Source organism: Gopherus flavomarginatus, chromosome 22 (genome assembly GCF_025201925.1).
Source record: "Gopherus flavomarginatus isolate rGopFla2 chromosome 22, rGopFla2.mat.asm, whole genome shotgun sequence".
In the NCBI taxonomy this organism is placed as follows: domain Eukaryota; kingdom Metazoa; phylum Chordata; order Testudines; family Testudinidae; genus Gopherus; species Gopherus flavomarginatus.
Genome location: NC_066638.1, coordinates 6921029 through 6947201, shown reverse-complemented (window position 1 = coordinate 6947201; position 26173 = coordinate 6921029). Strand labels below are relative to the sequence as shown.

The window sequence follows — 26173 nt, the reverse complement described above, 5'->3', positions numbered from 1 at the left end:
CCTGGCACGCTGGGGCTTATTTCTAACTGTAGGCACAAAGGGGGAGAGATTTCTAATTGCCTAAACCTAGGACTAAGGGTGAGGTATTGCTGACTTTGTTCCTGACTTGCTGTGGGACCTTGCAATTTGTGCCTCGGGTTCTGCATCTATAAAATGGGGATTAGGATATTCACCTATTGTGTGCGTGCATGTGTACACACAGGTTGGGTGGGCACGCCCAGATGGGTGTACATGCATGCATGGCTTTATTAAGTTTGTAAAGTGCTTGGTTGCATGTGACTATTGCTGTGTGTATACTTATCAACATCCCTCTGCTCTGTCCACTTGCTCCTCTTGCAAATAGGCAACATCCAAAGGACAGATCCTTTGCATGTTAGAGCACTCTGCCTGGCCATGAGCAAGTAGCCAGCAGAGGGAGGAAGATGCCTAAATCTGGCCCTACAAGCCTCAGTTGCATTCCTTTCAATGTTTAAGGATTTCTCACCACATATGAGGACTCCAGTGGTAGCTGGGTAACCTGCAGAGACAGATGCTCCTCTGGTTTCAAGTCTGGCAGGATTTAAGCAATATCATCATTTGATTTCCTTTTTGTCTTGTAGTATTTGATCCTGAAACAAAGGCTGGGGACTCCTGAGCGATAGGAAACTGTTTCAGGGGGATGCGGAGTATGCTCATCTTGTTGTGGAGGAGCAGCGTTCTCTGGGACTAGCTGGACTGTGTCCGATCCACTGCAGGAGAGGAATCATCATGTGAGCTGCCTGGGAAAGCACTAGCTCCACTGTGGCATAGACATTTCTCATGGTTAACTTGTGACTTCCACTGGGACTTTTATTTGTCACATTCATCCGAATAAGAGTTAGTTACAGTGAAGAGGTTTATTTTTAAACTTGAAACCTCTTGGTGAAGTAACATGTTCAATATCTGCCCCATGCTAAGGAGGACATTATATGTACTGAAGGGGTTATTACCCAGCCCTCACCCAGAAGAACTCCATTTCTGCTGACTGAGCCTGAGAGGGAAATTGCAGCCAGACTGATTTTTTTTGTTTTATGTACTTTTCTTTAAAAGATTAGTTGATAATTTGTGGCTGAACTGAGTGGCAGGGAAGCAGCCTGGTGCTTTGAACACCAGGAATGGGCTCCCCTCCACAGAGCAGGAATGACTTTTTGTTGTCAGCTTGCTGAGCCATGTATTTGGAAAGAGTCTGTCTCCCACATACCATGACTCTGTTCCCATGACTTGGAGATCCCAAAATACTCCATGGCCAAACCCTGCAGACTTCACTCCAGCAGAACGCCGGCTGAGTGAGAACCACAAGGTTTGGCCCTGTGTGTACAGAATGTATTATATAATCAGATGTGTTTCCTAGTGGGCTTTATTGACTGTTTTGTTCTAATGGGCAACCTGTGAACATCAGAAAAGGGACTTTTCCCCATGGCACGGTTGATCCCTATCCCACACCCGTAACGCTTTGTGAGTGCAGATGCTCTGGGTTCTGTCTCTTTCCATGTGCAGTCATACACATATTTAATGTACAGTCTGGAACCATTCCAATGAAAGCCTGTGTCAGTTCCTGAACATACTCATTTGTTCCTCATTTTTGTTTTTGAATAAAGTATTGTCTCTGCCATTGGCTGCGCCATGTCTTGATCCCGCCACCTAGCACAGATGCTATCCAGTGAAAAGTAAAGCAAGCCTAACCTCAGTTGTAGTGTCAAATGCTCGGGATGGGCAGAGGCTATTGCTTCAGGTGACAGGGTATATGTTGAAGGAAAGCTCTCCAGGTGTAACCAGTTCACAATGTAAATAAAGCTCTTGGGTGCATCCTTTAATGCATACGTCTTTCTGGCCAACTCACTTGACTCCATTTATTACAGACTAGCCCTGTAAACATATGGAGGGGTACTTCAGAATTTGATGGGTCCAGCCAATGTAAACTTTGAAACTCTCTGGGCTGGTCCCATTGAAGGCTAATGAGCTACTAACTTGAGCAGGATGAAGGTTTGGCCCTCTGTGTTCAAGAGCAGGAGAGGAGCTGTCATAGGCTGGTCTCATCACTTCACCCCCTCTGCAGAGATGGGGAAATCAGTAACTTTGGGAATCAGGCTGGTATCTATGCTCTCAGCAGTGGAATAGAGAGCAGGGGAAGACAGGTAAGTATAGCTTTGTTTGCACTGAAATATTTTTTTAATAGCTGGCATGTGAGTAAGAGATGTTTGGCTTGAATTCCTCTGTAAACTGGTCTGCAGTAGTTCAGGCTTCCCCCCTCCCAGTCCTGCTACCATCTTTCTACTGTAGGTACTTTTCTGGCCTCCCACTTACTACAGGAAACCTGTGGCAGAGCAGGGAATTGAACCTGGGTCTCCCTGGTTGTGGGCTAACACCCTAATCACTGGCCTATCCTTCCTCTCCTGTAGGCCAGCAGGTTAGTTCAGTCCCATAGTCCATTTTGATGACGGTAGCTATGGAGCTAATTAATGCAAATGCGGGGGGGGGTTGCTTTGTGATGCAGAGGATAGTCAACTAGGCACTGCATTGGCACCTGCCAAACTCCTATCACACAGGCCACTGAGCAGTTATCAGAGAGTGACAACTTTTCAGACACCTCCACTTGGCTGGATTTGAATCGCCACTGCAGAGGTAATCAGCCTTGTCTGCTCTCCTGAGCCATCCAGTCTCCTGATTTCGGAGCTGTGCTGGGCTGTGAGGGAGCTTTTGGTGCTGTTTGTTGTAGTAGAGGAGAGGTACTGAGGAGCTGTTTGGTTCTCGGTTTGAGTGACTCAGCCTCCAGGCCGGCTCACAAAACTCCCTCCTCTTGCTGGGCCTGCAGCCATGGAAACGGCAAGAGTCCCTTTTAGAACACAGCTCTGAGAAGGGAGAGAGAGCACAAAGGCAGTCAGCCAGCAAGGGCTTGTGCTTAGCACAAGGGTCCCTGGGGTTTTCCTCTTCCAGCCTTTGCCCTGTGCTGATCGCTGATCGGCTTGTCTCTCTCTGATCAGTGAGGTGGACGCAGCTCAAGAGGATGAGCTCTAGCACAATAGCTCTGGCCCCTGTGGCCAAGAACGTGATGGTATATCGCAATGGGGACTCCTTCTTCCATGGAAGGAAGTTTGTGGTGAACCAGCGCCAGTTCCTGACCTTTGAAGCGTTTCTGAATGAGGTGACCAGCACAATCCATGCCTCTGTGGCTGTGAGGAACATCTACACCCCCAGGCAGGGCCACCGGGTCACTGAGCTGGAGGAGTTGCAGAATGGATGCCCGTATGTGGCAGCTGGCTTTGAGCGGTTCAAAAGGCTAGAGTGAGTAGATCAAACTGTTAACTTCAGTCTCGGGACTTAGATACCTATCCCTATTTGGGTATTGGGGAAGGAAGAGGTAACTGCAGGTGAAAACAGACAGCACTTCTGGGTGTGTTCTGTAGCGAGTCTGAGGCAGAATGTGGAAAGAAATTGGAGGCTGAGCGAGTAATGGGGGGTACGTGAGAAATTCATGCAGTGTGTTTGATTTGCCATAAATATGGCTGACGGCGCTGAGCTTAGAGTCCCCCCCTTGTTTTGACTGACAGAGCCAGCTCACTAAGGAGCTCATTCCTGCTCTCGTGCATGCCTCACTCACCATCAATAAGAACCAGTCTTTATCAAAAGAAAACCTTAGTGTAGCCAGTTGGATGTTAAATTCTTTTGTGCCACACAACTTGTCAGTAATCTTGGTTTTCACTTCCCATCAGATTATCCGCCTTAAAATTAATAGTTGGGGAAGTTCAAAGGACTTTAATATTCGGGATTTTAAAGGGCATGCAACAATCAGCTGTGTGTTAGCCTGAAACTGGGAAGGACGAGATCTGTCCTTTTAATTGCTTCACTCATTGGAATCAGTTGTGAATATTCCTAGATGTGCTGGATGAGACTGGAAATGTAAATCAAGGTGATCTTTCACATTAGAGGAATACAAAAATATCTGCAGAGAAATGTATGTTCTGGCAGGGTGTTGGTATGTGCTGTGCAGTATTATGTTGCGTTATACACAGCTCTGTGTCTTAGGGAGTTCAGTGGGAGTTAGCTGGGGCTCTCTGCTGTGGCCTTCCATCACAAGTGTCCCTAGAAATGTCAGCTACTGATGAATCATCCTCATTCTACCAGGTTTCTTGTGTTCTGCATGGAGCGGGCATTTCCAAATGCGTATTTGTTTTTTTAAATGCAGCCTAAAATATAGTGGGCCAGATTCATTCCTGGCATAACTTCTTTGGAATCAGTGAAGTTTCATGGGGGATGAATTATACTCGGTAAGTAAATATTGTGGAGGAAACCGTCAAGCTGTATTTATTGAGCAACACTGGCCAGTGCTTGGAGTCTTGGTCAAAGTCCCGCTCAAGGGATAAAACATGATGTTCACCAAAACGTGAAGTTGGCATATGTGGTATCTGGAACTCCGCCGTTTTGGCTGAGAATTGTTTCATTATAAGAGTTGTTGGTTAGACTAGCCTTCTGGAGGGCAAATGAGAGGAGTCCAGAAGAAATGATGATTTTGTGCTGATATGCACTTGGGAAGCGGAGAGTTTTATATACAATGGGAATGGCTGCAGCGTGAATTTAGGCAAGACTATTCTTGACTTCTGCAAATATCTGTATGCCGATCAGCTGAGAAGTGACCAAACCAGTTAACGTTGGTCCAGTTCTTGCAGATATTGACCTAAAGAAGTAAACACTAGACATAATCCTCTTGTGATTGTAACCAGTTAAAAACCAGCTAGAATTTTGTTCTTGTAGCCTGACCAGTCCACAGTTTCACGTCTATTCATGCTGATGAGACGTAGAATAAGGTATTAAGTTTATTATATACAAATGAAGTTCTTTCCGGGTTAGGCTGGTGGAGGTTAGAAGAGGTGTGTATTGATCATTTTCTTGCCTCCGTTTTTACAGCTATTTAAACCCTGGAATGAAGCAGCTCAGTGGGAGCAGGAAAAAAAATGGCTTGCAGGTGAGTCCGTGGGGGAGACAGGTGGTTGCCTTGTTCAAAGAGTGAGCAGAATGTAAGGCTTGGTCAGGGATTAGGACACCTGCCTGCTACTAGCAGAGAACCAGAGAACTTTGTCAGGAATGACTTTCTACAAGGCCAATTGCATGTGTTTCTCTAACCACTCCCCGCATAGGGGTCGGGGGAAGGGGGTGGCAGTGTGAGAGCTACCTGGGTATGTGCTATTCTTCCCACCATGACTAATGCAGTAGAGAAAGCAGTGCTCTCCTGCCAGTCTCTTCAAAATGTCCACAGCTCCTAAATAAGTTTGTCAGAACAGCAGCTGGCTGCAGTGGAAATGGGCTGTGGGTGCGCCCCCCACCCCACCCCCATTGAAACATGAATGGAACTGAGAATGTCAATCCTAAACTGTGCAGGGGAGGCAGTTGTGCAAAATGCAGAATGCGCAGGAGTCAGGAAGAAGTGGGTGACAGGAATAATTGTGGCTGCCTAAGAACGCAGGCCCTGAAAGCGCTTTGGGAGTCAATGGGGACATCCCCTGTGTGACTGCCAGCGGGGCTCAACCCTTTGTTTACATTCTATCACCACCATTAGCACTTAGACCTGTACACAGACTTAACCCTGGCAACCTTGGTATGCACCTGGCCTTGCCAACCCATTTGTTGATGATGTGGAGGGTGGGGGTGTGTGTAAAGAGGCTCTCCAGGACTTGCCTGCAAACAAGCCCCACCTAGCAGCAATGAGACCATGCAGCAAGTTGGGACGTCCCACCTGGCAGGCCGCTCCTAAGTTCTGCGTTTGAGTGACATTTGTGTGTGCTGAATCTGGCCTGTAGATCCGCCCCATGGTTCCCCAGAAGCTGAACTTGGCAGCACGATGGCAGAAGCACGTCCACCTGCCCTGCATTATACAGTGAGCGCCTTTTGACTTTGCTCTAAAGATTCCCTTGGGGAGCAGGAGGTCTGGGGAGGCTGGAGGCAGAGTCCTTGAGCTCAGAAACTGGGGGAAGCTGGCTTTGGAGGGGTGTATTCCTGCCCCAGTCCCTCCCAGAGCTAGTTGCTATTTCTATCTATGCCTCCTTCATTCAGAGCAAGCTCCTCCCTGACAGGACAGAGTCATTCTGTAGAAGTAAGGGACCCTTCCTCTTCAATGACCAGCCCTCTGTAGCTGGATATATTCTGGGCCCCTGCTCCTCTAGCCCTGGGTTAAATGAATCTTGCAGTTTTATGTGTGGATTGGTTTTCTATGAGCACAATCATTTCATCTTCTGAAACAGAACAAGCACGGAAAACCGCATTAGTACCAGAGTTTCCTGGGCTTCTAACTGATTGGACCAGATACTGATTTAGTGTAAATCCAGTGTAACCACATTGGCTTCAACTGGGTTAACTCTGAATGTACAACAGTGTAAACCGAGAGCACAGTTTGGTCCAATATACGAAGCACTGGCTGTGCATATGGATTATTACAGGCCAAGATCTGACTGTTAAGTTCTGAATCCAGTGTGCTGTGCCTTGGGATGATCTGTCTTGACTGGGAGGAAATTTGTGACATGCTAGCTGGAGATCACACTATCTGTACATCTGACCTCAAGGGTCTGGCATTATAGGCCATCTCCAGTCCATTCAGAGGGTTCCTGCTGAGATAATAGTCTTTGTCTGTAGCTCTGACCACATCACTCCTCGGTTTGCAATCCTCCACTGACGTCACCTGTTTAAAGTTCAAGCCTCTTCTCCTCATCTTTAAGGTTCTTCGCAACTCTGCCACGCTGTTTATCCGCTCTTGTCTCTTCTGCTTCCTCTGCCAGCGGTGCCAGCCTTTTTTTATTGCTCCCCCCACAACCATCTCTGTGCTTCCTTTCATGCTGCCCCTTGAGCTTGGCGTGTTCTCCCCAGGCTGATCCATAAAGCCACCACCTTCCAATCCCTCCTCAAGGCCCACTTCTTCCATGGCGTCTACAATTAAAGCCCAGCTGATAATGGACAGAGGGAGGGGCTGTTGGCTATAATTGATATATATCTTTAAAAGAAACATTTGATATGTGCACGTGTGAACATTGTCTATATTTTGATGGGCTCCCTTTCCTCCACACTTCATACATTGTCTGTTCCTAGGGGTAAAGGCGAGATAAGTACATGTATTGCTCTCCTCTATCATTGCCTTGTTCACGCTGCTTCTACGTTGTCTTCTGTTCCTGCCTCTTCATCTGTTGTTTTAGATCAGGGGTCTCAAACTCCCGACCCGTGGGCCATCTGTAGCCCAAGAACCTCCCCAGTGTGGCCTGTGGGGCTCCAGCAGTTTTGGGGCTGGGTCTCTCCCTTGACCCCACCTGCTGCCCCTGGGGGTTCCCTCTCCCCTGGGCAATTTACAATGGCCCAGGGCCCTGGCCACCACTGGCAGTGCAGTGGAGCTGAGCAGCGACTGCCAGCTCACTCCACATGTCTGCTGGCCCTTCCCTGCGGCCTCCACGGTGCCTGGGGGCAGCAGCGTCTGGAGGACCCCTGGCCCACGCTGTCTTGGAGCCCCAGGTAAGCGCCACACCCTCTCCCCCTCACTGCACCTCCCAGCCTCAAACTCCCTCCCAGAGCCTGCACTCCCACCCCATTCCCACAGAGCCCCTCCTGCCCCCAAACTCCCTCCCAGAGCCTGCAACCAGCACCCAAACTCGATCCCAGAGCCTGTACCCCAGACCACCTCCCCCACCCAAACTTCTCCCAGAGTCTGCACCTCAATCCCCTACTCCAGACCTCCTCCCCCACCCAAACTTCCTCCCAGAGTCTGCACCTCAATCCCCTACCCCAGACCTCCTCCTCCACTCAAATTCCCTCCCCGAGCCTTAGGCAGGTGTGGGGCAGAGTTGGTGGGGTGGGGGGAAGAGTTTTGGTGGGGTGGGTTCTGGGTGGCATGAGTGACATTATTGGCCCACTGGGAGGATTTAAGGACTGGCACTGGCTCTAAGGTAAAAACTGAGTTTGAGACCCGTTAGATGATAAACTCTTTGGTGAAAGAACCATGTCATATGTTTGTACAACACCAAGATCCAATCCCGGTTGGGACGCTTCGGCTCTACCACTACGCTCCCAATAATAATGAGCTGTTTAATCGTGTGGCTGTTGGAGAGCTACGGCTTGGATGTGTGGAAAGTTCTAGAGGAGTTGGCTCTTTGTTCTTGGGGGCTGGGGGTACAGATACAGGGGGCTGGGAACACAGGCTCATCACATATTTTTCTTGGCCCTTTTATTGAAGTGTTTTCCGGAATGGGGATTTGCTGAGCCCCCCTTTCCGACTGCTGCTCTCCAAGAGCATCCTGCAGGAGTGGGACGCCATCCTGGGCCTGCTGACGGAGAAAGCCAACCTGCACAGTGGAGCTGTTCGAAAGTGGGTATCCATGAGAGGCACTGCTGGCTTTTCCTTATGTCCATCTGGTCTATGCTGTGTCCCCTTACACTGTTTAATGCTTAGTGCAAGAGGACCTGTTTCTGCCACTAATGTGCTGTTTGGCCCTGGTACTCAAGTTTTACCTTCTGTAAAATGGGGCTAATACTTACCTCTTGGGGGCTTGGTGAGAGTTAATGTTCATTATGCTCCAGTGAGAATAGCTATAAGCAAATCATTGTCCTTATATTATGTTGTATGTGTATGGGGGTAGGGGAATCTTACTGAACAAGTATAGTTTACCAGTAAATTAACTTATGCCGAAACACACTGGGCCACATTCACCACGGTGTAGTAACTCCACTGACTTCAGCAGACCTTCCCCAACAGTGAGCTTGGCCCATTCTCTGGCCTGTTTTCTATATTCTGCTCCCATTTTCTTGATCACAGGGTGTACTTCCACCCAAGCAAGATCATTTGCTGCTCCTCCCTCACCCGCCCCACTCCCATGCTTTTTCTAACCCCCTTGCCATCTTCTCCCATAGACTCTGCCAACTGGATGGAGTCCCGGTCTCCAGTGGCAAGGAGTTGGTGAACGGTGAATACTATGTGGCGGTTGGGGTGGAGAAGTACAAAAATCTGCCCTACTTTGAACTGCTGGTGCCTAAGAATTCTGGGCACCAGGCATTACGGTAGGTAGGCAGGCATGTATCTGTGGTCTAAAGATAAGCTTAAAAGTTATATTTATGCATGGGAGTGAGGAGAGAGGGGAAATAAGGGAACAAATGACTAGTTCTTCCTGTAACTTAATAATCACTCAAGCCCCAATTTTCAAAACTGTCTGACTTTTTGGGTGCCCAGTTTGAGACATGCAAGGGCCTGATTTTTCAGAGCTGCTGAGTCACCTCAGCACTTAGGTGTCTCAAACTGGGCACCTAAAACTGGAGATGCTCAAAGTCTGTGACCACCTTTGAAAACGGTGGATGGAACTAACCCAAAATCACTTCAAAAAGAAATGTCTCAATGTTGAGCCAAATTTCACCAATGCTCTCCTGGTGTGATTGGAACCTGGCAAAGAGCACTTAAAGGTGTTCACCTGGAAAGACAGGGAGCACTTCCCCCCCATCCCCTGGCAAAAGTGTGTTTGAACCTTGGAAACAACTTTCACAGCTTTTATTGAGTTTGCATATTAAGTTTCCCAACTTAAAATGGGAACATTTAAACAAATCCATTTCTTTATTATTAGGATTCTGTTGTGAGAGTGTTTTAAGGCTTGGATTAAAATAATCTGAATTATGATAGAAGTTGGGGTACAAAATTGTTTTTTTTTTTTTTTTAAGCGTTTTAGTGTCAGGGGCTGTTTTTAACATGTACAAACCACCCTATGAAATCCCTGTGCCCAGCACCAGAAAAAGAAGTAGCTTGGCTGAGTTTCCCAGTAGTCCTGTAGCAAGGGCCAAAGAGCAGTTGTCAGTTGGGAATAGCAGCAGATTTGGACGGTCTGGGATAGGCAATGGGATAGATCCTTCCATCCCTAGGATGGTGCTTCAAATCTAGCCTAGGTCAGCAGTGACTAAGAACTTTTTTCTTTTAATCACCTGCTGGCTGTTTAGTGGCCTGTGTGAAATGAGTGGTGGGTATTGGTTCAGTTTAGAGTCAAACAGCTCTTCACAAGCATCACGAATTCTCATTTCTGTGGATCATCTCCGCAGAGCAGTACAGGATTGACTAGGTCCCGGAGACAGCTCCCTCGTCAGGTTAGGGCTGAGGCACATTGGAGGGGGAGCCTGCACTGATGCTACCTGCACTCTGCCTGCTGTAAGAATAGAGATTTCCCGAGCTGTCAATCCAGCACCTTTCACCAGCACTGCACTCGCTTGTGAATGTGGAAAAGGGGGGAAAAAAAATACCAGGGTGAATATTTGTGCATGCGCATCCCATGGACGCACGCCCTGTCTCTGAAATATGTTGGATCACGACATGCTGAGGTTTGTTTTTTTGTGTTTCAGGAACCATCCAAACAACAGACGCAGGATCCACAATCAGGGGGTAGGTAGCTCAGCCTGCGTAGGCTGCTACATTTATACTACAGACCAGCCATCAAGCTGGTTTAGATATAAATTTGTACATAGTGGACATGTGTAAATGGATGCAGCAGAAAAGCTGCCCCAAACACCGATTCTGATACAGTATCCTCTGGATGTGAGCAATGGGACCTGGCTGGAAATGCCCATCTTTGCTTCATTTCTCTCTGTTTAAAGCAGTAGCGGGGTTCTCTACAGCTGCCCTGTGAAGGCACCCTACTTGCCTGCTCTTTCTAGTATAATAATAACTGGCTGAGCTTGTGAGGCCTTTACATCAACTCGATGGCATTTTTCTGTTTGGACATTCCAGCCTAATAATACTGCTCATTTTAGCTCTGTGTTGGCTGGGTTTAAAATGTTGACAATCCTGAACAGGGGAGAGAAGCGGGGGAGAGAGAGAGAGAGAGAGAAAGAATAAGAATGAGAATGGTAGGGGAAATGGGTAGCCCTCACACGGGGGAAGAATGGGGTTGCACACAGAACCTCTGTTGGGGGCAGGGGGAGAATGAAGGGGTCTGATATAGGGGAGAAGAGGAGAGGGCTGCAGGGAGTCCCTGAAATAAAGGAGGGTGGCAATGGGGAGAATGGAGGGATGCAAGGAGCGTCTGGTGTGTGCTGTACGCCCAGCCTACAGAAGCAACCAAGTGTGCAGCCCTCTTGTAAGATTGTTAGTAGATCTTAGTGTTTTGCCATTGTGTATTATCTCCACCAACAGAAGCTGCTCCAGAGCAGGCCTTAAACATCCCCTTCTTTCGTAATTTTGAGACCTTGATGTTGACTTCTTCAGATCTTATTTTCTGATGGTCCTGATTGCGGCGTCCTTTCCTCTGGTATGCCAGTGCCCAGTAGTGACCAGCAGGAGACATTTGTGTAGCCAATGACCATCTGGTTCTCCCTTCTGTTGCACGGTGCCCCATAGCGCTGGCTTGCAAATTTGGGCTCATGCCCTTCTTTTAGCCACTTCATGATCAGTAAAGGCAGCTGCTCTGAGAATCCATCTTGGAATGGACAGGAGAGAGTTCTTGTGTGAGTAGGAAGTGGTCGTACAGGGATCTCAGCTACAGGAGTTGGGTTCAGCTGGGCACTCCACTGAAAATGAACTGTCCCAACAAGTCCAGGCTGCCATGTCCTTTTCGAGGGGTGTCTGTCTTGTTACATTTGTTGAAACATTTCCTGTTCTTGTTCTCAGTTTGGTAAAAGCTATGCCACCTCCCAGGATGGAGCTAGCGACTCTGCCCTCATTGATCCACCTCAGCAGGTAATGAATATAGCAAGCACTGCGTGTGACCCATTATAGTTAAGCTGCATAGTAGTTTGCATTAAAACCTTTTTTCCAGAACTGATATCATATGGGATCCTGCCAGTCAGCTCTGAGGTGTGCTGGCGGGGCCATTCTGGGCAGATGGCCTAGTGTCTCTATAACTAATGCTGTAGAATCAGTCTCTCATTCTCACAAGCCCTAGGATAAGAAACACACTAAGGAAGTTATTGTGAATGTTAATTTCAGCCAGACTATCGCAGAGTGCAGTCCACAGGAGCCGCAGAGAAAGACAAAACCCCCGTTCCTTCTCCAGCAGTGCGCAGACAAGCGAGGAAATATCCACGCAAAGAGGAAGAGTCTGTTTTCCACGCCAAGCCTGTCCATGCAGGGCAAAACAGGACAAATAGCAGGAACTTGCAACACTGGCCTGACCAAGGTAAAGAACGTCACTAGGGATGTTTAGAAATGACAGGGAATGGCCTTAATTTGATGCTAAGGGAGCAGTCTAACTCTGAGGTGCTAAAGGGGAACAGTCGCTAGTGTATCTCCTAACTGCCGTTGTAATTCCATTCCTTCCTCTCCTCAACAAACACCCCATGAATGAAACTTTCTTGAGACCTGAGTCGCCATGAAGCTGAGATACTGAACTCTGTCTGCAGTTGCCTGGAGCTGCACTCCACTATATTTGTTGGGGCAATAATTAAAGAGCATAAAAGGAGAAAAGCAAATATGCGTCTGAACGCCCAGCAGCAACCCAGGGAAGGAACTGTGGTGGATGTGCAGCTGCTCTGCAATAACTTATGAATCCTGGATGTTTACTCTGTGACTATATTGGTTTAGTTTAATAGGGGGCTGCAAGGAAAACAAGCAGGAAGGAAACACAGTGGTTCAAGATAAGACACCAGGCCCCCTTAGGAAACACCTGAGGTGTGTTAAGAGACAATGCCAGGATGGGAAAAGGCTGGGAATTACAGATCAAAAGCACTATAGGAGTTTAAAAAGGAACTCTCTCTCTCTCAGGTGTGGGAGGAGTTGTTGGGGAGCTATTTGGGGAAACCAGACTGACACAGACTCCTCTGTGGTGTCAGGAGTAGTTAGGCCTGCCTCAGTTACCGTCAGGGGATGGTAAATGTGTAGGTAAGATAGACTGATGTCTTAAAATCATTTTTCTGTAAGTGCTTTGTTCCTCCTGTTAAACAATACTTTTGGCTTAAGAAGCCTATATGATAACTCTATTCACCACTGGTCACAGGCTCCAAAAAGGAAGAACCACAGGTACCAAACCCAGTTGGACCTGCTGGATAACTATGGTCAGTGCCCAGGCCTGGTCTAAGAGTGGGAGAAATGTATGATTCCACCCCAGGAGATATGAAGGCGTAAGGTCTAACAGGGCAGGAGGGGTAGTCTGGGAGACATAGAAAGGTGACAGAGGTGCAGCTCAGCCTGTAACTATGTCAGGAACACTTTTTAAATGAGATTTTTTTTTTTAACGTGCCAGCATCTCCGTAATGAATCAACCCAATGTTCTTAATCTGATTTGCTGTATAAAATCAAGCTCTAAACGTGGTTAACAGCTTATTAATGTTATTTCCTCGGTGCCAGCAACATGGCAGGTGGTGATGAAAGGCCCCCAGGGACACTAGACTGGACCTAGCCATTCCTATAGCTTAAGCTGCATTAAGTCACAGCTAGTGTCTGGGATACCCTCTTAAGATCTTTCTTCTCCTCACAGAAGAGGGAAGTGTCTATAAAGTGAAAGACCCGAGAAAGGAGATGCAAGGTGCCCGGGAAGTAATGGAGGATGAATACACAAAGATGGAGCTACCTGTTGATCAGGTATGAGGTGTAACTCTCTCTGGTAAATTACTAAAAGGCCTTTTCTCTCCTGCATTACTAACTGTCCAGGAGTTCAGGCTGCTGCTGTGAGAGACAAATAGTTCCCGCTGGGGTCCATGGGAGTTAATCGTATCTTGCAGCAGGAGAACCTGGCCCCAGGAGACAAGCCTTCCAAGGAAACTGTCTCATCAAAACTTTTCTTAAATATTGAGAAACAAAACCCCATAGAGCTATCGGAGGCTCCTCTCTGCAATACAAACTATGTAATACTAAACGCTGGAATCTGAGAACATGTTTGGTGACTCAATAGTCTAGCAGTGGCCTAAGTAGCTTCTTCAGTTTTATTACTTCTTTTAAAGCAAACTCTCTTCTTTTCTATTTTATTGGTGCCACCACAATTTCCCTCTTCAGAATGTGTGAAAGTGGAAATAACCACAGGGGAGGATTGGATGCATTTCCTGGAGATGGCTAGAGTCCTGCAAATCTGTTTTTTGTGGATCGGATACGGATACAAATTTTGCATCCGTGCAGGGCTCTAAATACAGGATCTCAAAGGCAGAGAATCAGCTGTTTGTAGCCCATAGCCTATGAGACCGCTTCCCCACCTTCCAGAGCCTATATTCTTGTGGATGAGGATCAGATGTGGATCCACATTTTTGTGTCAGCACAGGACTCTACAGATGGCCTTTCTACAGGGCTGTAAGAGTCATACAGTTCTCCAAGAGAATGGAGACTTGGAGATAAGGTAGGTTTCCCCTGATTTTTGTCCTTATTTTCTCCCTTCTCCAGAGAGCTGCAGAGACTGTGGAAGAAGTTATACCAAAACACAAAATGACTCCTCATAGCAAGGTACTGCTAAAGAGTCCAGTATACTTGTAAAGTATGTGTGTGTTTAGACAGAGTGTGAAAGTAAGCAAGTTAAGATTAGATATCTAAGACACAACTAGCTTTAATTTAACAGGAAGGTACTCAGTATAAATTCTTAGACTGACACAAATTTGCTATCCCCTAATTTGTGACTTTATAAAACAACTGATACAATAAACTCTGAAAACGAAAATAACTGCACACAATATTAAGGAAATGCTATGCCACTTACTGTGTGATAGTGTCTCACCTTGTGTAACTGTAGTTGTGGTTAAAACCTTCACTGTAAAAACCTTTTTTATCAAAGGCTTAGATTCTGAATGTTTAAAAAGATTGACAGATGAATTTTGGCATCCTCCAAGAGTGGATGTTTGGCCTCTGCTGCTGAATGTCACCACCTGCAGCTGCCCTAATCTTTAATACTATAATGCAGCCTGTTAAGACTACTGGGATTCTGATGGTACAGTGCATGCTGGGACCAGGTTTGTGCAGGTTGCACCTCTATTAAATATGGAGGTAGAAGTATTTTTATTTCATATAAATTAGGCATTGCCAGTGGTGCTTTTAGACGTGCAAAGTATGGATGCGTGTGGAACACACAGAATCAGCTGCTCAACACATTTATAACCAATCTCTTCAATCACTAAACAGCAACAGTCTGAAACTTTTTTCTTTTGCAATGAAAAATCCCAGTTTTGTGGGAGGTTTTTAAGGGTGCCTGCTCTTTGGGGCAGTAACTTTTCTTATACCAGTTTTCATAAGAATTTGTAGAGGTAATGCATTTTGTCCCATTGCATATGTTATGGGACTGCTCCTGTTCCCTTTTAAGATCAAAGGTAAAATTCTGACTTAAATCGGAGCAGTTCATAGCTAAAGTCAGAATTACCTAATGGAGCACTCTGCCCTTTGGGGTGAATTTGGATCCGTGTATTCTGTATTTACTTCAGAGGATGGGGCTGTATTTCTCTGTCTGCAAAGAGTACCCTGCTGTCTCCTGCAAATGCTGATGTTGTAGTTGGTCTTTCATCCACAGACCTCAAATTGCTATATAAACACTTATTATTTGAGCCACATAGCCTTCCAGTGCTATAGGCAAGAATCACTAGGCCTATTTTAAAGATGTTTAGATTGAGGCACGCGGAAGTCTGCAGTCATATAGCAAGGCCATGGCATAGCTGGGAACAGTACCCAGAAATTCTTAATGCCAGACCCTGGCTGTAACCACTATACAACACCACGTTCGTTACATTAAAAGTCACTTGTATTGTTTTGTCTTTAAATGGGACAAGGTTGAGAGCACTGACAGATCGCGGAAGGCCTTGACAATGCGAAATTACACCAGTGACTCAGAGGAGGAAGAGAACTGAAAGAGCCATTTCTCTGACAGTGTGAAGCTCTGAAGAGTTTATGAAGTGACTGTGATGAAATGGAGACCAAGTTAGCTTTACTCTCTGTGCAGTGGTAGATAACATAAGCACCTTGATCAAATCCAAGGACTTTGAAAAATGCTTGTTTTAAACAATACGAATGCCTTCATTATTTGGGCTTTGTATAGCAGGCCTCAAGTGAACAATGAATCAGATAAATTCATAATATATTTTAAAAAATATAAATTTAATTTAAACCCTTTTTTTCTTCCTTTCTCGGAATATGTTTGGGGAGGAAGATGAGAAATGCCTGGGCCTACATTTTTTAAATTTCAACAGTCAAGGAGCTGGTTTGTATCTGAAATGGGGGGAAGGAAATAATTTTTACTGTATAGAATAAGTTTTACTCTTCCATGAAAGGGGCGTCCTTCCAAACACCTCTGCATCTGAGACACTAGCTGGGTTCTCAGTTAAGTAGTAAGTCTCAATCCAGGAGGGATATTGGCTCAGAGCAGTTGGTAGTAATTTATTATCCAGTAAGTGCTGAATAAGACAAGTTAAGGATAGTCCCTGCTCTGAAGAGCTTACAGTCTAAGAGGCACACACGGAAGAAAAGACATTTTGGAAAAACTGAGGAGGAGATAAGTATGAACCATTTAGTTTATTCAGCCTTTGTGTTCTAGAAATACTGTGATGTAGCAATTAGAGTATAGGTGGGAGTCTTAGTGCGGTAGCTACCTCTGTAAATAAGCTTGGTGAACCATTTTCTGCTGTCCTGTGTCAAATATTCCCCTGATATATGAAGGTTTTTTTTTTGTTTTTTTTTTAGATTTTAAAATGTTCTGTCTAGTGATGAGATGACCCTTCAACTCTGCAACCCGGTTGTTTACGTTTCTTTTACATAGTAAACTCTGGTTCCAAATCCCTCACTGTGTGGGTGGGAATGTCAACATCTCCATCATGGGGCTGTACACTAAATGGAGATTACACCATGGACTCCAGCAGTGTGGAACTTTGGGAGACCTAGAAGGGAGGTCAGAGGAAGATCAGGACACTCATTTTTTGCATAGGGTTCTGTACCTAAATTAAGTATTGGGGGCTCAAACCCCAAATATTCGAGGCTTAGTGCCTCAAAACAACAAGACCTAAACCTTGAAAAGGCAAAGAGACTCCAACAACTGTTTTCAGAAATTTTCTTCTTTAGGGACCAAAATTCACCCTTCCACGTTGCCTTGGTTCTATCCCACACCGCTGGTGTCTGATTTGGGTCCAGAGCGGCAGGGGTGCCCATCCCCAAACAGCGGCATTACCTTCTGCACATTCGTTCTTCTTCCACTCTCACAGTGTTTCTCACTCGTTCACGGAACCAGCTATACATAGAGCAACTCCCAAGATAGTAAGCAGCATTCCTACCACGGCTCCTAAGGAGACAGGACATACAAAAATGGGAGGAATCATGAGCACTCACCACTAATCAGTTAGGCCTTGTCCTCTATTCAGATGCTACAGTGATGATGTGGTCTGAGTAGCTAGATAGAGAGGATCAGAAACATGCTAGTTCCAGATGAATTTCGGCAGTGTTGTTAATAGCAGGTTCTAAGACACTTTTCCTCATATCTGTGCAGAGATTTATTTTTTTAAACTATTAACTATATTATAAAACTACCACGGCCAGCATAGCTGTAGAGCATAGTTCTTAGGAAAATAGTCCTTGTTTGCTCTAGTCAGGGAAACTTTGTTAACGCTGTGCTAACAATAGCTGTGTTTAAAGACAAATGTAGCTATTAGCATGGGCCTATGGAGCTGGACTTCATCCCAATCAGTTACAAACAATCTCAACCTTGCAGCCATTTTATGAAATTATCTAGTGTCACACAGTGGACTGAGGGAGGGGATGAGGAAGAAGAATCTTCATTGGTATTTTAGGTTTTTATAGAACATCTTTCTGGCCTAGAAGGGTGTTCACCAGTTCTGTTCTGCTCATGTCTTTATTGTGTAAAGGCCCGAACCTGATGTACGCATATCCTTAACTCCCATTGACTTGAAGCGTACAGGATGGCTCTAAATCTACAGATTTCACTCTCTCTCAATGATAATCTTAGAAAGCTGAATAAGCTGTTGTTAGAACAAAATGCCATCACGCTTTCAATTTGCTTGGTTTCTTCCTCCCCTAAAGCCCTCACAGGACAACATTCTTACCTTCTGCAGCTTCCCCACCGTGTAGCTCCTTAATGTAAAAATATTAAGTTACTACTAGCAGAGTAGAGTTGTCCAAAACCTAGTTTCAAATCCCTCAGTGAGACAACAGCAACTGATGATCACACACAGACTAGTGCTATCTAATATCCATCCATGAGAAGGTAGGATTAACCAGATCATCACTCTGTGCACACCTAGGGGAGGGGACCTCAATAAATCCATCCCCAACTATGATAAGATGAACTATTTAACTAACCACACATCTTGCCCCTAGAATTACATGATCTAGCTAGACCTCACACCAAACAATGGTAATCTAGATGTTCAAGGTATGGTGCTGAATGCCAAGCTGTGTGCAGAGCACATCTATAAAAGCATTGCACTGAAGTCTGACTTACTTTTACCACCAATGTCCTCCCCAAGAATCTTCCCAGTTACAACTGTGACTATCAAAGCCAGAGAGTTACAGAGAGGCACCACCAGGGACAGGTCTGAAATTGAACAGGGAATGTTGACATGGTCAGTTAAACACAGTTAAAAAACTAAATCTTGTAAAAATCACTTTCTGATCACCAATGCAAAACTGCTCTATCCTGTTATGTGTAGGCTTGGAAGGCTTAGATTTGTGTTGGTAAACACTGATTTCATGGTACACACAAACCAACAAAAATTATTTACAGAGGCAAAGGGAGAAAAATGCTGCTTGAGAACTTATATTTTAGGAAATTTACTTTGTATATTTTAACATGTGATGTGACCATTTGTGTGTTAATGATTACAAATATTTAATTTTTTTGCATCTCAATGGCTGTCATTAAATAATGGCTGTCTCCCACCATAATTTCTTGCAACTTTGAAAATGTAAATTGATAAAAATACAAAAAAATTGTAATAAAAAACATTGATGTTATGTCAAAATTAAAAAAAAAAAACATTCTACCAAGCCTTGATATGTGTAATTGATTTCTTGGCTGGGCCACAGAACTTCTCAAGGATGAAATTGTCTGTGTAGCCCCAGCTATCCCACTACACTGACACATAATAGCAAGGACTAACCTATGGATGCCAATGTGAGATAGTAGATTATTGATCCACACTGGTTAAACAGAAATGGCACCATGCACTACAAGGAAAACACAACATATTCAGTCACTGCACATGAAACAACAATATACACAGCATGAATGTTATGTGAGGACATGAAGCTAGTTAGAGTGGGGGATTAGGAGCCAGGACTCATTTGTTCTGTTCCTCACTCTAGAAGGAATTGTGGTCTAGCAGTTAAATCACAGGGCTCTGTTTATGGTTGTGCCACTGACTCCTTGTGTGAATTTGAGTAAGTCACATAACGTCTCAGTTTCTTAGTAAAAGGGAGAGAATGCTTATTTCACAGGAATGATATGAGGCTTAATTAACTAATGCAGGGGTAGGCAACCTATGGCACGCGTGCCGAAGGTGGCACTCGAGCTGATTTTCAGTGGCACTCACACTGGCCAGGTCCTGGCCACCAGTCCGGGGGGCTCTGCATTTTAATTTAATTTTAAATGAAGCTTCTTAAACATTTTAAAAACCTTATTTACTTTACATACAACAATAGTTTAGGTATATATTATAGACTTATAGAGACCTTCTAAAAAATGTTAAAATGTGTTACCGGCACGCGAAACCTTAAATTAGAGTGAATAAATGAAGACTCGGCACAGCTCTTCTGAAAGGTTGCCGACCCCTGAACTAATGTGTGTAAAGTGCTTTGAAATCCTCATGGGAAAAGTGGTACCATATGCAAGCTAAATGGAATATCACAAAAGATAAAAATCAAATTTCCAATAAAAACCATCAAGCCCAAAGCAGATATAATTAAATGTTCACGAAAATTAATGTTAAAGCCAGATTAAGCCACAGACATTCCCATCCAGGAGGCCCCCTTGGCACTACCTGAAATGGTTTGGAGGGGGTTCTAATACCTTATAATTGAGGCACAGGAATTTCATCTCTGCAAGCAGCTGCAGCACTCGGTTCCTTTGCTTCACCTTCTCCAGTCCCTCTGTCCCTGTCTTCAAAAACGGGTTTGTTCCTCCCCACAGAATAGCCACTAGGACCAGTGCAGACACTTCCCCTTCAACACAATCACAAATCACCACACTTCAGGGATTATTTGTGCCCTGTAATATGAGTTTCTCACTTTAGTCTTACATTATCCCAACTCCATGGCTGCATGTAGTGCAGGGTGGAACTTGCCATTTGCTCTGCGACTAATCTTGTGTTCTGAACATCAATCTTGCGTCTGACATTGTGACCATCACAAATTCCTTCATTTTTTCCCCTCTCTCCTCCTGTGTTAAAAGCCCAGTTGTGGAAAGTGCTGAGCACCTAGAACTCCCCTTCTACTCTCTCTAACTCAATGCATTCCCACCTGTTTGGAAAAGTCTCTCCCTCCATGTGTCAAACTATGAAATCCTTTAAACCTCACTTCTTCCACAAAGCCTCCTAGCAATGATCTTACCAACCAACTCTCACAAAAGAACTATTGTCCCCAGCATACTGTTTGTCTGAGGTCAACTATAAGCTTCTAGGTGTATGGGCCTTTTCTTATGATATCTTCTATAATATAGCCAGTACATTTAGTGCATAACAGTGTTATTAACATCGTGTTATTTAGTAAATAATAATCAAGCTTAATGATGATGTGACCAGCTCCAGTACAATAAATGCAACCCAATCATCACATTTGCAAAGCACTAAAGAATGAGAGATGTTAAACAGTTCTGAGCTTTTATGGTGCATTAAGTATTTTAGAATAGTGCAAAACACTGAACAGTCGTTTGAATGCTGCTGACAGCACAGTATTTTGCAATAAATGTTACTATGTAATGTTCACGCAGGTTTATTACACACATTTAGTTGTGCTGCAGTTCTTTTTCTGTCCATTTACTATTTCAGATTATTCCAGTCCATGAAAGCAGGTTAAATAAACTATCAGTGAGAAAATTGAGCTCTACGTTACTGTATGGGTCTTGTTAGCAGTGTGCTGTGGCCAAGGGAGTGCTGGTTTGAGATGTGTTGGCACCAAACACAAACCAGTTTACATTTTTGGCACTCCCCCGATGCCACCAGCCTGGAACTACGTGGCATTTGTGCTTTGGACCTAGGGTGACCAGATAGCAAGTGTAAAAAATCGGGACAGGCGGGGGGGAAATAGATGCCTATATACAAAAAAGTCCCCAAAATCGAGACTGTCCCTATAAAATTGGAACATCTGGTCACCCTATTTGGACCACAACCTGCAGAGTGTGGTGAGCAAAAGAGAGCTGAGGAGTTTTTAAAAACCTGCCTACATCACGTCCTGGGAGGCAGCTGCCACTGGCTCAACGAACAACTGGGCATGTCTGCGTACACAAGGCCCGTGAAGCGACTGTCTTAGGCCCTTCTGTGGTCCCATTACAGACCGGAAACCTTGCCAACCGCATGGTGGAGGGGGAGCGAACTGCTTCCCCCTTCCTACGTGGAGCCCCTGGGAACCCCCGACCCTGAGGACAAAGGAGCCGAACCCTCCCCAGTGGGGAGCCCCCACACTGGAAATCCCCTTCCCCTGGGCCCACACCACGGGGCCTTCTGGCACAGCGACCCCCACGTGGGACCCTCGCCCCCCCGCGGGCACTGCGAGCCGAGCACTGTCCTGGGGGGTGACCCCGGAAACGGGAAACTCACCCCCGGAAGCCATCGTAGCGCCCGTTCACTTCCGGCCCGGCCGCGCCCCCTGACCCGGATGTGGTTCCTCCCCCTTCCCTTCACGCGGAGCGCGGCGCAGGCTGTTGCCGGGGCTGAGCGGTCGCCATGGTGAGTGCGGGGCCGGGAGCTTGGGAGGGGAGACCAGGCCGGGGGAGGCTGACGGGCGGCGGCTCTGTAGGGAGTCTGGATTCCTCGCCCCCTCGGCCGGCCCGGAGCCCCTCCCCCGCGGTGTCATTCCGCCCCTGCTCCCCCCGAGCCGGGCCCGGAGCCCCTCCCCCGCGGTGTCATTCCGCCCCCCGAGCCGGGCCCGGAGCCCCTCCCCCGCGGTGTCATTCCGCCCCTGCTCCCCCCGAGCTGGGCCCGGAGCCCCTCCCCCGCGGTGTCATTCCGCCCCCCCCCCCCCGAGCCGGGCCCGGAGCCCCTCCCCCGCGGTGTCATTCCGCCCCCCGAGCCGGGCCCGGAGCCCCTCCCCCGCGGTGTCATTCCGCCCCTGCTCCCCCCGAGCCGGGCCCGGAGCCCCTCCCCCGCGGTGTCATTCCGCCCCCCGAGCCGGGCCCGGAGCCCCTCCCCCGCGGTGTCATTCCGCCCCTGCTCCCCCCGAGCCGGGCCCGGAGCCCCTCCCCCGCGGTGTCATTCCGCCCCCCGAGCCGGGCCCGGAGCCCCTCCCCCGCGGTGTCATTCCGCCCCTGCTCCCCCCGAGCCGGGCCCGGAGCCCCTCCCCCGCGGTGTCATTCCGCCCCTGCTCCCCCCGAGCCGGGCCCGGAGCCCCTCCCCCGCGGTGTCATTCCGCCCCTGCTCCCCCCGAGCCGGGCCCGGAGCCCCTCCCCGCGGTGTCATTCCGCCCCTGCTCCCCCCGAGCCGGGCCCGGAGCCCCTCCCCGCGGTGTCATTCCGCCCCTGCTCCCCCCGAGCCGGGCCCGGAGCCCCTCCCCCGCGGTGTCATTCTGCCCCTGCTCCCCCCGAGCCGGGCCCGGAGCCCCTCCCCCGCGGTGTCATTCTGCCCCTGCTCCCCCCGAGCCGGGCCCGGAGCCCCTCCCCCGCGGTGTCATTCTGCCCCTGCTCCCCCCGAGCCGGGCCCGGAGCCCCTCCCCCGCGGTGTCATTCTGCCCCTGCTCCTCCCGAGCCGGGCCCGGAGCCCCTCCCCCGCGGTGTCATTCTGCCCCTGCTCCCTCCGAGCCGGGCCCGGAGCCCCTCCCCGCGGTGTCATTCTGCCCCTGCTCCCTCCGAGCCGGGCCCGGAGCCCCTCCCCCGCGGTGTCATTCTGCCCCTGCTCCCTCCGAGCCGGGCCCGGAGCCCCTCCCCGCGGTGTCATTCTGCCCCTGCTCCCCCCGAGCCGGGCCCGGAGCCCCTCCCCCGCGGTGTCACGCCACGGTGCTCCCTTTCTTCCCAGCCTGGAGCCTGTCCCCCTGGCATCATGGTCCTTTCTTCTCTCTGGTCCGGAGCGCATCCACCAGGCTTGGGCCCTAGTGCGCCTCATTATCCCTCTCCCGCTGAGAGCCCCTCTGGGGGGTGTGTGTGTGTTTTCCCAGGGTAACGTGGCACCTGACGCCACTCCAGTGCAGTGCTGGGTTCCCGTGTGAGGAGCCTCCTGGGCCCTGTGGCACAGGGATCTCCACCCTCAAGCTGAGGAAATGCTTGGCACAGCCAGTGGTGTGGGGATAAAGCCCCCCTATTGGGTGGGATCAGCAACCTCCCGCATGTCTTTCTGGCCCTGTGAGTCGAATTCAATCCCAAGTCCTCATTGTTTCAGCCTGCTGGGCTCAGAAGTGTTAGGGTTTGTGAGATGACAGGTTCCCTTCAAGGGCTACTCAGTGAGACCTGGCAGCCTGGGAACATAAACAGCCAGTAATGCTGTGTGGTTTGGGGAGTCTGGACTCTGCTAAAGTTGACTAACAGGCTCACACCAGGGATGAATTTAGCTCCATCTCTTTGGGGAGATGAGGTTTTCTTATGCTGGTTTCACAGTGTAAAAAGGTAGAAACAGGAGCAAATGGACTAGCTCTGGTTGTGTTTGATGGAAACTCTGTACTTGTTTGTTTGCACAAATCGTGAAGCTCGAAGGCTTGTAGTTTTGCTTTAAAATACTGGATTTTTTTTAAATGATCTATTTCCCTTTAGAAACCTATACTGTTGCAAGGTCATGAGAGGTCCATTACTCAAATCAAATATAACCGTGAAGGAGACCTACTCTTTACAGTAGCCAAAGATCCTGTAAGTATTTCAGAGGCTTTGTGTGAAGTGTTTCATGTCTCTCAAACTTTTTTTGGGGGCTGGGGGGTGGGAAGAGAACTTAAACAGGATTCTAAAAACATGAAAGTTCTTGCAACCTGTTTAATATTTTGGTGAGGGGTCACACAACCATACCTGAGATGGGGTCAGTTTTTAGTTTAGCAAGTTATTATAGTGACTCCCTTTTGCAAGAGGCTGAGACTTGGGAATACCTATTGGGTTTCCATCTTTCTAACCTATCCCACAGAAAGTTCTCTGTCCTGCATGGTGGCACTATACAGCGTTTGGCTTTTACAGAGACTTTGTATAAAAATTAGTAATTTAAACTGTATTTTATGATCTGTATAGTCTGAAAATCCATTTTGTCCAGGGTGTTTGTTGTACCTCTCTTCTCCTGTACCTGGAAACAATTATTTCCATTCCTAGAAACCTTTGTTTCCAGTTCAGTTCGAGATCTAGCATAAAACCAACCTGCCTCCTCTTCAGGATCCCTCACAGAATTGTTTTTCCACCTCTAGCACTTCTTTGTGTTCTCAGTGTGTCCTCTGTCTTACCTGAACAGCATATATTTCTTTCTCCTTTCCCTGTGTTCCCTTCCCTGTGTTCCCCGTAGGCAATAAAATCCCACTGCCAAATCTGGGCCAGCCTTTTTCCCTCCTTTTCAAATCCTATTTCCAGCCCCATGTAGAGAGCTATTTCTGCCTCGTTTTCAGCATCTATTCTGTCTAGTTGCATTTATAAAGTACCTGTTGCCATACCATCTAGACATAGCATCTCTTAATACAAAAATTGTACCATACTCCCGGTGAATCCATGCTCATTCATTCTCTACATAATTTGACCTTTCCACCCTTTAACATTCCTGTCTGACTACCTCTAGTGATGTTGCCCATTAGCTATATTATACTGCATATGCTCCTGTTTGTATGTGCAGTGATGTAGACTTGAGATACTCCAAGATGAGACCATGTGGAAATAAATTGCATTCGTTTATTCAGCAACTTGATCTAAAGTACAGCCCACTTCTCCACAAAAGCATATGCCCAAATTTGTTAGTCTCTAAGGTGCCACAAGTACTCCTGTTTTTTTTGCTGATACAGACTAACACAGCTGCTACTCTGAAACTTGATCTAAAGTGGATGCTTGACTAATTGTTTTGCTTTCCCAGATTGTCAATGTCTGGTACTCAATCAATGGAGAGAGGCTTGGCACTTACAATGGCCACACTGGAGCTGTCTGGTGTGTGGATGCAGATTGTATCCTTTGGTGACTGAAACCTGTCTGCTTGTTTATGATGATTCTTCTCATGTGTGAAGTGGGGTGTTTTTATTGTGGACACTAGGTGGCAGGCGCTACAATGAGTGGTTTGTTTTTTTTTTATTGCTTGTATCCTGGCCTTTCAATTACTCTCCACTGGCTTCTCTCTCCTCCACCCCCCACTCCAATTTGAAATAGTAAATGAACTGCAGGCTGTTGTGTTCCACCCTCACTTATTCAGACATCACTTTTTACTGACTTACTGTGCTCAGGTTCACAGTGCTCTGGAGTTCTTAGAAGATGCCTGAATTTCTAAGTGACCTTCTGTCACCAATACAGATAGCTGATAAAATAGTTACATTAATGCAGGTTTCTTGCATTTAAGAGTTGAACTCAGTGCCCCAGAGCAGGAAATTCAAAGTTATGGTTCCCTCAGAAGTGCCTGGACATAGTATGTTGGAATGAAAGTTATTTCACCTGCATGATTTTTTTTCTGATTCTAGATAAATACTGTAGCTACTGCATATCTTGTGTATTTATATATCCTACGACAAAATGTGGATATTGGCCTTTTGGGGTGATGGGGTGTGAGAATTTGTTGGCATTCCCTAACTGGTGATGCAGGGGACACAAGACATGTGCTTACTGGCTCTGCAGACAACTCCTGCCGGCTCTGGGACTGTGAAACAGGTAAGACAAGAATATTGGGGTGAGGGGGCGTGTTAAACTCTCTCATTAGAGAATAGTTCTGTCTATGAAATCTATTTGCCTTGAGCTGTGTTGCAGGGAAATAAGGTAGGATTCTAATTCTACTTTAGGACCAATGGTGAAGATGTGTTTGGTCTCATTCTGACCCTTACGAAAGAATATTCATTGGTTGGTAATTCCCTCACTATCCAAACTGGCAGGAAGTAACAGTGTCTGCCTTGAAGAGGCCAGGGACTGCTGGTGCAGGTTAGGATTGAGGTGCGTTGGCAGAGTGGTGTGTGGGTAGC

General features: G+C 47.1%; 4 protein-coding genes across 10 annotated transcripts in view; 3 read left to right on the top strand and 1 right to left on the bottom strand.

Annotated features, from left to right (window-relative positions):
- Positions 1–1629, top strand: part of IQCC (IQ motif containing C) — a 7827-nt gene extending 6198 nt beyond the window's left edge. For both annotated transcript variants that reach the window (XM_050932456.1, XM_050932455.1), the window contains exon 5: positions 600–1629. In XM_050932456.1, the coding sequence (XP_050788413.1) occupies positions 600–641 (42 nt within the window). In that variant the 3' untranslated portion in view covers positions 642–1629. The remainder of the gene's footprint in view (positions 1–599) is intronic.
- TMEM234 (transmembrane protein 234) overlaps positions 1–21761 on the bottom strand; it is a 26200-nt gene extending 4439 nt beyond the window's left edge. The window contains exons 1-6 of one of the 3 annotated variants that reach the window (XM_050932469.1): positions 21673–21761; positions 19929–20080; positions 19021–19087; positions 18363–18455; positions 17076–17186; positions 15729–15814 (exon numbers count right to left, since the gene is read on the bottom strand). In XM_050932469.1, the coding sequence (XP_050788426.1) occupies positions 17116–17186; positions 18363–18455; positions 19021–19087; positions 19929–20080; positions 21673–21685 (396 nt within the window). In that variant the 5' untranslated portion in view covers positions 21686–21761 and the 3' untranslated portion in view covers positions 15729–15814; positions 17076–17115. Of the gene's footprint in view, positions 1–15728; positions 15815–16411; positions 17187–18362; positions 18456–19020; positions 19088–19928; positions 20081–21672 lie in introns of those variants that run through there. The other 2 variants (XM_050932468.1, XM_050932467.1) reach the window with 2 other exon arrangements.
- Positions 1726–15842, top strand: DCDC2B (doublecortin domain containing 2B). Of its 4 annotated transcripts, XM_050932445.1 has the most exons (11): positions 1726–3300; positions 4921–4978; positions 5811–5887; positions 8222–8353; positions 8896–9042; positions 10360–10399; positions 11624–11692; positions 11942–12131; positions 13428–13531; positions 14321–14380; positions 15688–15842. In XM_050932445.1, exons 1-11 carry the CDS (start codon positions 3023–3025, stop codon positions 15763–15765), a joined length of 1233 nt encoding a protein of 410 aa, XP_050788402.1. In that variant the 5' UTR covers positions 1726–3022; the 3' UTR covers positions 15766–15842. The 4 variants fall into 4 exon arrangements, with proteins under 4 accessions (XP_050788402.1, XP_050788401.1, XP_050788403.1 ...); XM_050932444.1 differs by lacking the exons at positions 1726–3300; positions 4921–4978; positions 5811–5887 and adding an exon at positions 6701–7503; XM_050932446.1 differs by lacking the exons at positions 1726–3300; positions 4921–4978; positions 5811–5887; positions 11624–11692 and adding an exon at positions 6701–7503.
- EIF3I (eukaryotic translation initiation factor 3 subunit I) overlaps positions 21734–26173 on the top strand; it is a 10015-nt gene continuing 5575 nt past the window's right edge. The window contains exons 1-4 of the mRNA XM_050932450.1: positions 21734–21801; positions 23811–23903; positions 25090–25177; positions 25803–25868. Of these exons, the coding sequence (XP_050788407.1) occupies positions 21799–21801; positions 23811–23903; positions 25090–25177; positions 25803–25868 (250 nt within the window). The 5' untranslated portion in view covers positions 21734–21798. The remainder of the gene's footprint in view (positions 21802–23810; positions 23904–25089; positions 25178–25802; positions 25869–26173) is intronic.